This window comes from Eleutherodactylus coqui, chromosome 2 (genome assembly GCF_035609145.1).
Source record: "Eleutherodactylus coqui strain aEleCoq1 chromosome 2, aEleCoq1.hap1, whole genome shotgun sequence".
Lineage (NCBI taxonomy): Eukaryota > Metazoa > Chordata > Amphibia > Anura > Eleutherodactylidae > Eleutherodactylus > Eleutherodactylus coqui.
The window spans coordinates 331,274,652-331,287,058 of record NC_089838.1 but is presented as its reverse complement, the minus strand read 5'-3'; the positions used below and the strand labels follow the sequence as shown (position 1 = coordinate 331,287,058).

Here is a 12,407-nt window from a genome sequence, read left to right as displayed (position 1 = left end):
TTGTGTTTATTTATTAAAAGCGCCAAAATTGGGAATTTTTTTTTTTTTTAAATCGTCATTTTTTTCACATTTCCAACTGCAATATCTCAAATATGTGCAAACATAATATAGAAATTTTTGCTAAGATAAATATTTCCACCCATTTACTTTATTTTGGGCGCACATTGAAAAAACTTTTTTTTTTTTTTTTAAACCATTTAGGAGACGTACAAATTTAACATTACTTTTCAGCATTTTGAGGAACACTTTGTTTTCCTACACCAAGCCAAGATTGGAAAGGCTCATAGGAGTCAAAATGATAGATACCCCCACAAGTGACCCCATTTTAAAAACTACACCCCTTAGCGTATTCACTGAGGGGTGTCATGAGTATTTTAACCCCACAGTTTTTTTTCAGGAGTCAATGCAATTTAGAAGAGAAAAACTAAAATTTCATATTTTTGCAAATATGTCATTTTAAAGACAGGACTTTTTTCTATAGTACACATGAAAATGAGGATTTGCACCCCAGAATGGATACCCCTGTTTGTCCCGTGCTCAGAAACATACCCATTGTGGCCCTAGTATTACATCTGTATGCACAATGGGGCCCAAAATGAAAGGAGCAACCGGGGGCTTTCGAAACAGAAATTTTGCTTGAAGGAGATTTAGGCCCTATTGCCCACTTGTAGAGCCATTGAGTGACCAAAACAATGGAGAACCCCCACAAGTGACCCCATTTTGAAAAGTAGACCCCTTAACAAATTTATCTAGGGGTACGATGACTTTTTTGACTTCACAGTTTTTGAATGAATCTAAGCCAAGCCAAAGGAAAAAAATTATGATTTTCATTTTTTTGGTAATTCTGTCATTTTAAAAGCAGTTTTTTTTGTACAGCACATATATGAATGAAGACTTACACCCCAAAATGGGTACCCCTATTTGTCCTGTGTTTAGAAATATTCCCATTGTGGCCCTAGTATTACGGCTGTATGCAGAATGGGGCCCAAAATGAAAGGAGCAACCGGTGGCTTTCGGAACAGAAATTTTCCTTGAAGGAGATTTAGTCCCCATTGCCCACTTGTAGAGCCCTTGAGAAACCAAAACGATGGACAACCCCCACAAGTGACCCCATTTTGAAAATTAGACCCCTTAACGAATTCATCTAGGGGTACGATGACTTTTTTGACTTTACAGTTTTTGAATGAATCTAAGCCAAGCAGAAGGAAAAAATTATGATTTTCATTTTTTTGGCAATTGTGTCAATTTAAAAACAGTTTTTTTCATACAGTGTACATAGGAATGAAGACGTTCACCCCAAAATGGGTACCCCCGTTTGTCACGTGTTCAGAAATATACCCATTGTGGCCCTAATCTACTTAAAGGAAACATGGCTAGGCCTATAATGGAAGGAGCACCCGTTGGATTTCAGGGTGCAACTGAATAAATTCCAGGCCCCATTGCCCACTTGTAGAGACACTGAGCGGCCAAAACGATAAAGAACCCCCACAAATGACCCCATTTTGAAAACTAGACCCCTTAACGAATTCATCTAGGGGTGCACTGCATATTTTGACCCCACAGTGTTTGACTGAATCTAAGCAAAGCAGAAGGAAAAAATTACGATTTTCATTTTTTTGACAATTTTGTCAATTTAAAAACAGTTTTTTTGTACAGTGTACATAGGAATGAAGACGTTCACCCCAAAATGGGTACCCCTGTTTGTCCCGTGTTCAAAAAAATACCCCTTGTGGCCCTAATCTACTTACAGGACACATGGCTAGGCCCATAATGGAGGGAATGCCCGCTGGATTTCAGGGAACAACTGAATAAATTCCAGGCCCCATTGCCCACTTGTACGGAATAAAAATTGACTTCCTAAAAATACCCCCCCCCCCCCCCCCGGCCATCCCAATTTTTTGGCATTCCCTAAATATTAGATAAAAGTAATAATATAAACCGCATTTTATGTCCGAAGACAGGGGTAATTACGGAGGCTGATTGGGTTGGGCACATGGGGCAAGAAAACCGTGTATCCCCCCCTCCTCTCTCGCTTGAGGTATTTCGTGACCTCAGTAGTGGGTATGGGGTGTAAAAAGTGGCCCTCTGTGAGGCTTTGTAAGCTTGATGAGGTGCGGCGGTCTCACACAGAAGGCGCTCAACAAGCTGCTCCTGGAACTGCAGGAAGGCGAACGTTCCCGGGGCTGCTTGTAAATTACGGATTACAGGTAGCGGTCTGAATAACGCCGGGCTCACGCAGCCGTAGGTGGAATCCGCTTGCGGAGGCCCGCAGCGGATCCCAGCTGTGAGCCCGGCCGTGACCCTGTGTACAACCGCATAATGTACTGCGCATAACTGCCTACTCACACAGGCGGTCATGCACAGTACTTTTTTTGTTGTTTGTATTTCCCACGACGTCGCTTAGCGATGACGCGGGTACCCGCAGCCCGTATACAACATAGTTGCGTATGGGCTGCGGGTATATCCACGACCATGGAGCACAATGGGCTCTATGTTGCGGATATCCGCGGTAAAATAGAACCTGCTGCGTTCTCTTTTCTGCGAGTGGATTACACAATTCCGACCCGCTGATGTGAGCGGAAATGTATAATCCAATGCGATTGATCTGCGTATTACCGCGGATCAGACGCATGCGGAATCCGTAATTCCTATCCGGTCATGTGAGACCGACCTAAGGTAGATCGCTACCTTTTTATCACGTGACCGGCGACCGCTCAACGAGGCCACCCGTCACTGCTCCAGGCTCTCGGCGACCGTTGGTCGCTGAGAGTAAGGAGATTTTAAATTTCCTGTGCTCCCCGACTCCTGCGCATATGTCCGCTGTTTTGCCGGCGGTCGCATGTGCAGAATCCGGGAAAGTTCACGCATGAGGATTGTGTCGGGGTGCAAATACGGAGGCCTCCGGCAAAAAGTTTCATCTCCTCTCACCGATCGCATCGGTGAGGGGAGATGAAACTAACTTTTCTTTTTTTACATTTACGTGACTGCCGTTATCCATTGTATAACGGTGAACATGTGATCAGGAACCGCTCATCGTGGCCCCCCGTGAAATCTCCAGGCTCTCGGCTAAGTTTTGTAGCCAGGAGCAGGGAGATTTTAAGTTATCCTGGCAATCCACGGCTTTTGCGCATGCGTCTGCCACTTTGGCGACGGCCGCGTGCGCAGAAGCTGTGGTAAGGTCTGCGGATAAATCCGGGGGCCTTAGGTACGTATTTTCATCCTCCCTCACGGATATGATCCGTGGGGGGAGATGAAATGCAAGCTTTTTTAACTTTTTTTTTTTAACTTTTTTACACTTTTTTTTTTATTACTTTTTTTTACACTTTTTTCCTTTAAATGATCACTGCTATTCATTGGATAACAGTGATCATCTCTGCAGGGACATCCCTCTGTTCCTGGCTACACATGGCAGCCAGGAACAGAGGGATTTTAAATTTCCCGGGGCTCGAGCCCCTTCTGTGCACGCGCCCGATGTCAATCATCGGGCGCGCATGTGCAGAAGGTTACTCGGGTCCCGGAAGACCGGGACGCCGCTGAGGACCGGGGGTGAGTATTTTCATCTCCCCTCATGGATCCGATCCATGAGGGGAGGTGAAAGTAAGCTGATTTTACTTTTTTTTACACTTTTTCGCGATCGCCGCTATCCAGTGGATAGCGGCGATCGCGGGTCCGGGAACCGCTCGCCGCGGTCCCCGGGGACATCTCCTGGTTCCCGGCTACCTTCAGGAGCCGGGAACCAGGAGATTTTAAATTCCCCGGGCTTCCCATTCTTCTGCGCATGCGCGTGACGTCATTCGTCTGGCGCGCATGCGCAGAAGAGCCGCGCCGGGTCCCAGGGGACCCATTCTCCGCGGCAGACATCGGGGAAGCTCGGTGAGTATTTTCAGCTGCCCTGATGGTTCCGATCCATCAGGGCAGCTGAATCTTTAACTTTTTTTAAACTTTTTTTTGCGATCAGCGCTATCCATTGGATAGCGCCGATCGCAATGCCGGGGGGTCCCCGCAACCCGGGATGACAGCTCCATGCTGTCGGCTATCTGTGTACACCGACAGCATGGAGCTGTCACGTCCTCAGCCCACGGGGCTTTATTCTCTGCAGGACGCATGTTTTTACGTCCTCAGAGAATAAAGCCCACTTGCTGAGGACGTAAAAACACTATGGGCTGGTCATTAAGGGGTTAATAACTAAGCCAACCTCTTTCTCTGTTATTGCAGTTGGGATAAATGTGCCCTCAAATTATAATTACATGTATTACATGAGCGTTGTAAATGCACCTAATTATTGTCTGTATTGTAGACTTTGCTATTTGAGAGTCACTGCCCCTTGGAAATACACCCCTTCATAGAAATCAATATAAATGGGGAGAAGAACACAGAAGTTAATGTGTCTGTACATCCGGAAGATAAAGACATTACAGTCTGGGAAACTATGGTATCTGCAGGTAATGGAAAGCAATGAAGCAAAACATCTCCTATATTAATGTTGGCAACTGTACTAGCTGTTCTCAGTATCTCTGCTATTAGCTTGTATAAGGCTTAAAGTGTTGTCCGGCCATAGCAAGTGTATGTATGGACTTCTGTTTGGCCATTACAATGCACTTTGTAATATACAATGTACATTGTAAATGAGCCAAACAAAAGGTTTATACTTACCAAGAAGAGTGCCCCCCCCCCCCCCCTGTGCTTACCTTTCTGTTATCCCTGGTTACGACAAATTTCTTTCTTCTGCCAGAGGTGGGTGGGGGGCACATTGCACTTGCTCAGGGAAGGGGGTTGCTGTCACATTACACCAGCGAGGTAGTAGGGAGGGGGAAGTTGTAGTCACATTATACTAGAGCCAGGGGGTGGTATGCTGTAACATTATAGTACCGGGCGGGTGCTGTAACATTACACTAGTGGGGGGGGGGGGGGTGCTGTCACATTATACTAGCGGGGAGGCGCTGTGGGGTTCAGTCACTTTACACTAGGGGCGTGCTGTCACATTATAGTAGCGAGGGGGAGTGAAGGGAGGGGTTTGGGGTGCTGTCAAATTACAGTACCTGGGGGGGGGGGGGGAGGCAGGGCATGGTCACATTACACTTGCTCAGAGGAGTTGTCTTCTCTCAGTGTAATCTGATCTGTGCAGGGAGCAGAGGAGGTGAGCTGTGACTATTTTGAATAGTTAGGATGCTGACAACTAGTCGGGGTGCTGACAACTAGTCACCATTGGGGTCGGGCTACTGACAACAAGTCGCTGCGGGGGTTCGGGGTGCTGACAACTAGTCGGGTCGGGTTGCTGACATTAGTCGCTGTCGGGGGGCTGACAACTAGTCGGGTCGGGGTGCTGACAACTAGTCGGGTCGGGTGCTGACGACTAGTCGCTGCTGGGGTTGGGGTGCTGACAAGTAGTCGCTGCTGGGGTTGGGGTGCTGACAACTAGTCGCCGCTGGGGGTCGGGGTGTTCACAACTAGTCACCGCCGGGGGTCGGGGTGCTGACAACTAGTCGCCGCCGGGGGTCGGGGTGCTGGCAACTACTCGGGTTAGGGTGCTGATAACTAGTCGGGTCAGGGTTCTGACAACTAGTCACCACTGGGGTCGGGGTGCTGACAACTAGTCAGGTCAGGGTGCTAACAACTAGTCGGGTCGGGGTTCTGACAACTAGTCGCTGCTGGTATCAGGGTGCTGACAACTAGTCGCCGCCGGGGCTCGCAGTGCTGACAACTGGTCACGGTCGGGGTGCTGTCTACTGGTCGCCGCCGGCGGTCGGGAGTGCTGTCAACTGGTCGCCGCCGGGGGTTGAGGGTGCTGTCAACTGGTCGCCGCCGGGGGTCGGGGGTGCTGACAACTAATCGGGTTGGGGTGCTGACAACTGGTTGCCGTCGGGGGTGCTGACAACTGGTCGCCACCGGGGGTCGGGGGGGCTGACAACTAGTCTCTGCCGGGGGTCGGGGTGCTGACAACTAGTCGCCGCCGGGGGTCGGGGTGCTGACAACTAGTCGCCGCTGGGTCGGAGTGCTGACAACTAGTCGGGGTGCTGACAACTATTTGCCGCTGGGTCGGAGTGCTGACAACTAGTCGCCGTCGGGAGGGGGGGTCCGGGTCGAGGGGCTGTGTGTGTTACTTGTGGTGGGGGGATGGGGGCTGTCAGTGTTACTTGTGCTGGGGGAAGGGGTTGGGGGTCCCCTGTCGAGCAAGTAGGCTTGTTTCATAGTGGGGGGGGGCTGCAGGAAAGTTTTCTCCCCCGCCCCTCTCCATTCACGTTACACAGTACTGCTGTTTATTCTCATGGTAGGATTTTATCTAGAACCATGAGTGTATAACAGACAGTCTCCCTGGCCACGCCCCCTCTAAGTACTGTGTACAGCAGGGGGCGGGGCCCGGGCGGGAGAGACTGTAGATCAGTTCAATAAAGGTGGGTGTGTCGTGGGCAGAGCTATGACGGGAGAGGAGCGAGGCCAGGAAATCCTGCCTTTTCATGCCTCTTACTGCCATCGGGAGCGCGCGCACAGAAGAGGGAAAGCGCAGAGCATTGTGGGAAAGCAGCACAGAGGCGCCATCTTTGAAAGCTGCAGTGAACATCAGATTCTAAAGTAAGAAACTGACACTCCAGGTGATCTGCCTGCCTGTTTAAGCCCCTGTATGCTGTGTGATACTATCCTTACTGAAAGGGAAGCAGCATTTTTATAAAAAAAAAATTTACCCTGTGTGGCCGGACCACCCCTTTAAGTGTTACCTCTCAGGTTGGCTTTGACATTATTGGTTCATGTAATAAAGAATATTGCTGAATTAGGGCCCCAAAATGACCTGACATTTCCCTTTAAAATGTTTTGAACTATACAGTCTAAACTTTGTTGACAAAAGTATTGGGTCCCCTCTAATCTTTGCCATCAGGCAAAGGGGGATAAGCCAAATCATATGTGTGAGCATTAGGTATAAAGGAGAGTACCACACAGGCATATCCCAGTACAGAAACCATCAAATATCACCAGGTCTAGAGCTGACAGACTTCCAACAGGGTATGGTGGTGGGATGTCACCTCAGTATGGGACATTGCAGGTCTTTTGGTCCTTCCAAAGCCCAGTGTAGACAATGATTTTTAGTCATGGAAAACATCTGGTGTGTGCAGTGAAGTCATGTTTGGGGAGACTTCATAAACTGATAGAACATAGACAATGAAGCCTTGTAAGAGCTGTGAAGCCATCATGCACATCATCTGCCTAAACAATTGCTCAGAAGGTCTAACAGGCCATTCGCATCAGAACCAACTGTTGGGAACTGCATGTGAAATGTTATCATGGACGACTGACTACATACAGGTCCAACATCACAACAGTGAATGCATAGAGATGCCTGTGATGGTGCTTGGAGCATCAGACTGTAAATGAATGGAAGCAAGTATTATGGATAGCTGAATCACAGTACATTGTCTTCTGATCGGATAGCCGGACTTAGCAGTTGCCTGGGTAGCATTTTTTATATGACTGCATCATCCCAACTGTGAAGTTTAGAGGAAGTTCTGCTGTGTTGCAGCAGTGTTTTTGCTGGGAAGAACTAGGGCCATTGGTTATAGTGAAGTCCATCCTCAATGTCAATATATGCAGATACATTCTAAACAATGAGCCATTACCTTCCCTGCAGCAATACTTTTGGTACAGTGTGGTCTTTCTACCAACATAACCAAGCACCATGTCATATAGCACACAGTATTGAGGCTTGATTTGAGGAACAAAACATCCGAAAACTAACATGGCCAGCCCAAAGTCAGGATCTCAATCCCATCAAGCATCTTTGGAACAAACTGGAATGCTGTATCTGTGCACATCCAACACGTCCATCATCCCCTATATCACTATCTGAAGCCCTTCTCCATGAATCGAGGCAAATAATTCCACACACCTATCGGAATTTCGTGGAAAGTCAGCCTAGGAGAGTTACTGCAGTCATTGAGGCCAAAGACATCCCAACACTGTATTGAACAATGTGAAAAAACTAAATTTCATCACCTTCTATATGCTTGACCACTAGTCATCTCCTTCCCTGCTTGTTAAGTGCACAGGCAATATATCTGCCTCGCATGATCAGCACAGACAAGTAGCATTCTCTGCCTGCCTACACCAGGTATCTTGATTGATCCCATGGCACTACTTTGCAATATGCTACAATGATAAGTATGTACTAAATTAAACCCCAGCTCACATTCTCTTTCAGACTAGCAGTACTTCATTAAAATGGTGTTTTCAAGAGGTGAAATAAATCAGGCAGAAAGTGAACAGCCAGTCCTTGAACTTAATGATTTGGAAACAGGAAAGATAGTCATGTGTAAGGACCTGAGTGACTTTGCCGAAGGTCAAATTGCGATATGTAGACAACTGGGTCAGAGCATCTCCAGAACAGCTGTTTTTGTTGGGTGTTCCAAGTATGCAGTGGTTAGTATCTACCATAAGTGCTCCAAGGAAGGACAACTGACGAACCACTGACACGGTCATGGGTGCCTAAGGCTTACTGGTGTGTGGTGAGTGAAGACTAGTCCTTTTGGTCCAATCCTAAAGAAGAGCTGCTGTAGGACAAATTACTGAAAAGGTTCCTGCTGTCGATGATAGAAATGTATCAGATCACACCGGGCATCACAACTCACTATATATGGGGCGTAAATAGAACTAATATTTTTTCTCTTTTTCTGTCTTTAGAGGAAATGCTAGGCTTACCATCTCTAATGTCGAGGCTCAAGATTCAGCCGGGTATGTTCCGACTTTATATACATAGTAAATGATACCGTATAATTCTAATGGAACCTCGAGCAGAGACATGACTCGTATCTCATGGGGAAAAGGTGAAAGGCAGCACGAGTTGCCATAGCTTCATTCTTGAAGGTTGTCGACAATTATACGAGTAAAACAATACACATTATGTATGTAGATGAACTAATACATATATTGAGATTACTGTGCTTACAATAATACTTTATCAGTAGTGTTGTGTCTTGTTAAAGAGGACGTACCACCTAAACTTGAGTATCTTTATTTTGCAACTTAATAGCTACATTCCCCCACAACTGCCCCGATACAAACTTTATTCGTTGAGACTCATTACAAGATGCCCCATGAATCCTCAGATTTTTTTGAAAAAAATCAGCCATTTACTCCTGGGTTTCATTTTACCATCATTCCCTAGTCCTCCCAGCAACCCCTGCAGCATCAGAGAGTTTTAGAAACCAAGAGGCCACAAGTTATTGTGAGATCTATATTTAACTACTGTATTAAAGCAGTAAATAGCTTTCTCTTTATCAGAATGTGACCTCTCACTATAACTTGTGAGATTATGCATTCTGAGACTGATGCAAAGGGAGTTGCCTGGAGAATGAAACCCAGTTATTAACTTCTTCAGAAAAGTTGGAGAATTCATGCTGCAGTATGGGATGCTTTTCTTTTACTTTTTTAATTGGTCCTGATTTTTTTTTTGGATGGAAAAAGGACTATTGAATTGTAAAAGAAACATGATACTCAAGTTTGGGTGGCAGGTCCTCTTTAAATCCTTTTGCCTGAGATGGAAGCCGCAATAGGAGAGAATATTCTGCACTTGGGTTTTACGGGTCATTGACATGGGAAGTTTTTCAACCACTATGGTCAGTTCAATAATCATAAGCCAATACTTGGTGGATACCAGTTTATTCAGTGATGTGTTGGCAGGAGTTTGGAGTCATTGACTGTCTTGGAATTGATTGTTCTTATGCACAGTGGATCTGTGAGTAAATCTCATCATCCGTGGTGGCTGAGTGAAGGTAGACTATATTACTTGGTGCCTGGTGGCATGAAACTTCTATTTTGTGGGATACATGACCTTGTGTCCAGTAGATAGAAAGATGTCTTCAGTGGTATGGAGAACATTTTCTGGTTATGTGGGGTGTAGAAAGAGGTTGTAAATGATTGTGGCATAAATAATATTTCTCATTACAGGAGACTCGCAGCATTTCCCAGAAGAGAATGTCCATTTTGTGGATAAAAACCGTGCGGATCTTATCCGTGTGATCTCTGTAGTATACTGTGTTCTAGATGATCTCTTGTCTCTAGGTCTATTAACAGATGAACAGTATGACAGTGTGCGCAGCCAAAATACCAAATCAGAACAGATGAGGAAGCTTTATGACTATATGAGAGGCTGGGGGAATGACGACAAAGACAAAGTCTACCAGGCTCTGAGAAAACATAACTATCGCACCATCAAGTACCTGGAAAACAAAGTCCCTGCAGAATATAGGAAATCTCATGCATCGGCTAAAACCTTCAAATGTATCCTCTACTGAAAATGTGACTGAAAAGAAATATACTATAATTAACAGCATTAAACCAACCCCTCCAGACCGGCTCCTCACATAATATTTAGGTCCAGGAGCAATGACAACAGAACATCCCAGGACTCACACTGAACCAGACCAATTATCTCTGGAGCTAATTATGAGTTTTTGGGCATTGAAACATGAACAATTAACCTACATTAACAGTGAGAACTGTGTATATTCTGAGGAAACTATATACACAGCTCTATGGAGAGCACTTTAGTGGGTACGCCCCCTCCAGGGCAGTTGCGGTGCCATGGAATTAGAGTTGATTTGGTCACTCCTAGTGATAGGAACATCCCATATGAATGTACACTTTAGCCCTGCCCTAAAGCATCAGCAAACCTACTGACAGATTTCTTTTAAATATACTGGGTGCAATAATTAGCAAGTGACAAACTATTGTAGCTGTGCTGGCCCTACAACTTGACAAAATCAGCAATATTGAGAATGCCCCTTAGCAAATCACAAGGCTGGGCAATCTGATGAACTTGCCTTCCATTGGGTACTTTCACTTCATTGATATTGAATTTTTCTGGTGTAGTAGACACAATTAAGGAGTTAGTTGAGCCTTTACAATTGAATAGAAGAGAAAAAAGTTGCCTATGTACAGTAACTCTGCATTATAGTGGGTAATGGTATTTTACAAAGCCTAATGATCGGGCAAGAACTTTTGTAGGAATCTTTTGTAGTGCACAGGATTTGTAGACTCCAAAAAACAGTGTGGTTACTGCCTTGGGGCTTTTACTCACTAGCGTTTATTTTTACGCTGCGATATTGCTGCATTTTTTTCAATGGGATTTTCTAATGTTGAAATTGCATCACACAAAAATTGCAAGTTTGGGCTTCTGTGATTTTTGTGCAATGTGATTTTAACACTAGAATGTACAATTGGAAAAAATGCAGCGATATCACAGCATTAAAAAAAAACGCTAGTAGGTAAAAGCCTTTAATGTATTTATGACTTTAGGACATTAAAGTTTGTTTGTTTTGTCACTCACTCTGTTAGAAAACCCTATCTTGTCCCTATCGGTCTGTCAGCTAGCTGGAAGATAGCTGCCCTGGCATTGGTAGATAGGTCTTAAGCATGGGTTAGCTGAGCTGGAATAGATAAAAGAGAGAGGGGAGTGGCAGAGGGAAAAGGCCAGAAAAGAATGTAGAAAGTAGAGAGATCAAGCAAGAGAGACTGTGCTGTGAGAAGGAGTCAAAGTGTGAGTACAAACTGAGCCTTTGGGTAATTAAAAATAATCTATATATATAAAATTGAATGTATGCGTGCCTGTTTGTCCTTTATGCGCTACTAAACCATTCATCCGAATGCCATGAAACTTTGGGAAGTTGTTGAGTACACTCCTGGGAAGATTATAGGCATAGTACAACTATCCTATGATAAATGACGCGCGTGCGAGCATCGTCGACAGTTACGCACCCCCCCCCACATAGATCGTTCGATTTCCATCATTGCCACTAATTCTCTCACTTTCCGATGTCGAAGAAACATGAAATGTGGCACGAGCATTGATTATGTCATAAATAGGAAAAGCTAATGGGTCCCAACTCGATTATTAAATTCTAAGCGCAAAATAATTAGCGTCCAAATGTTACGTATGGAATCTAATTTTCTCACTTACCGATGTCATAGAAACTTGAAATTTGGCACGAGCATTGATTATGTCATAAATAGGAAAAGTTAATGAGTCCCAACCCAATTATTCAATTCTAACCGCCAAAGAATTAGCGTCCGACTTTTACGTACAGAATCTAATTCTCTCACTTCCCAATGTCATAGAAACTTGAAATTTGGCACGAGCATTGATTGTCATAAATAGGAAAAGCTATTAGGTCCCAACCCGATTATTCAATTCTAAGCGCCAAAGAATTAGTGTCCAAATTTTACGTACGGAATCTAATTCTCTCACTTCCCAATGTCATAGAAACTTGAAATTTAGCACGAGCATTGATTATGTCCTAAATAGGAAAAGGTAATGGGTCCCAACACGATTATTCCATTCTAAGCGCAAAATAATTAGCGTCCAAATTTTATGTACGGAATCTAATTCTCACTTCCTGATGTCATCTATATATATATATAAA

General features: G+C 45.0%; 1 protein-coding gene across 1 annotated transcript in view; it reads left to right on the top strand.

Annotated features, from left to right (window-relative positions):
• The window catches only part of LOC136613053 (NACHT, LRR and PYD domains-containing protein 1b allele 2-like), a 517,886-nt gene extending 506,719 nt beyond the window's left edge, over positions 1-11,167 (top strand). Inside the window, exons 11-13 of the mRNA XM_066593875.1 lie at positions 4,298-4,442; positions 8,668-8,718; positions 9,934-11,167. Coding sequence (XP_066449972.1) covers positions 4,298-4,442; positions 8,668-8,718; positions 9,934-10,280 — 543 coding nt within the window. The 3' untranslated portion in view covers positions 10,281-11,167. The remainder of the gene's footprint in view (positions 1-4,297; positions 4,443-8,667; positions 8,719-9,933) is intronic.
• Positions 11,168-12,407: the final 1,240 nt, after the last annotated feature.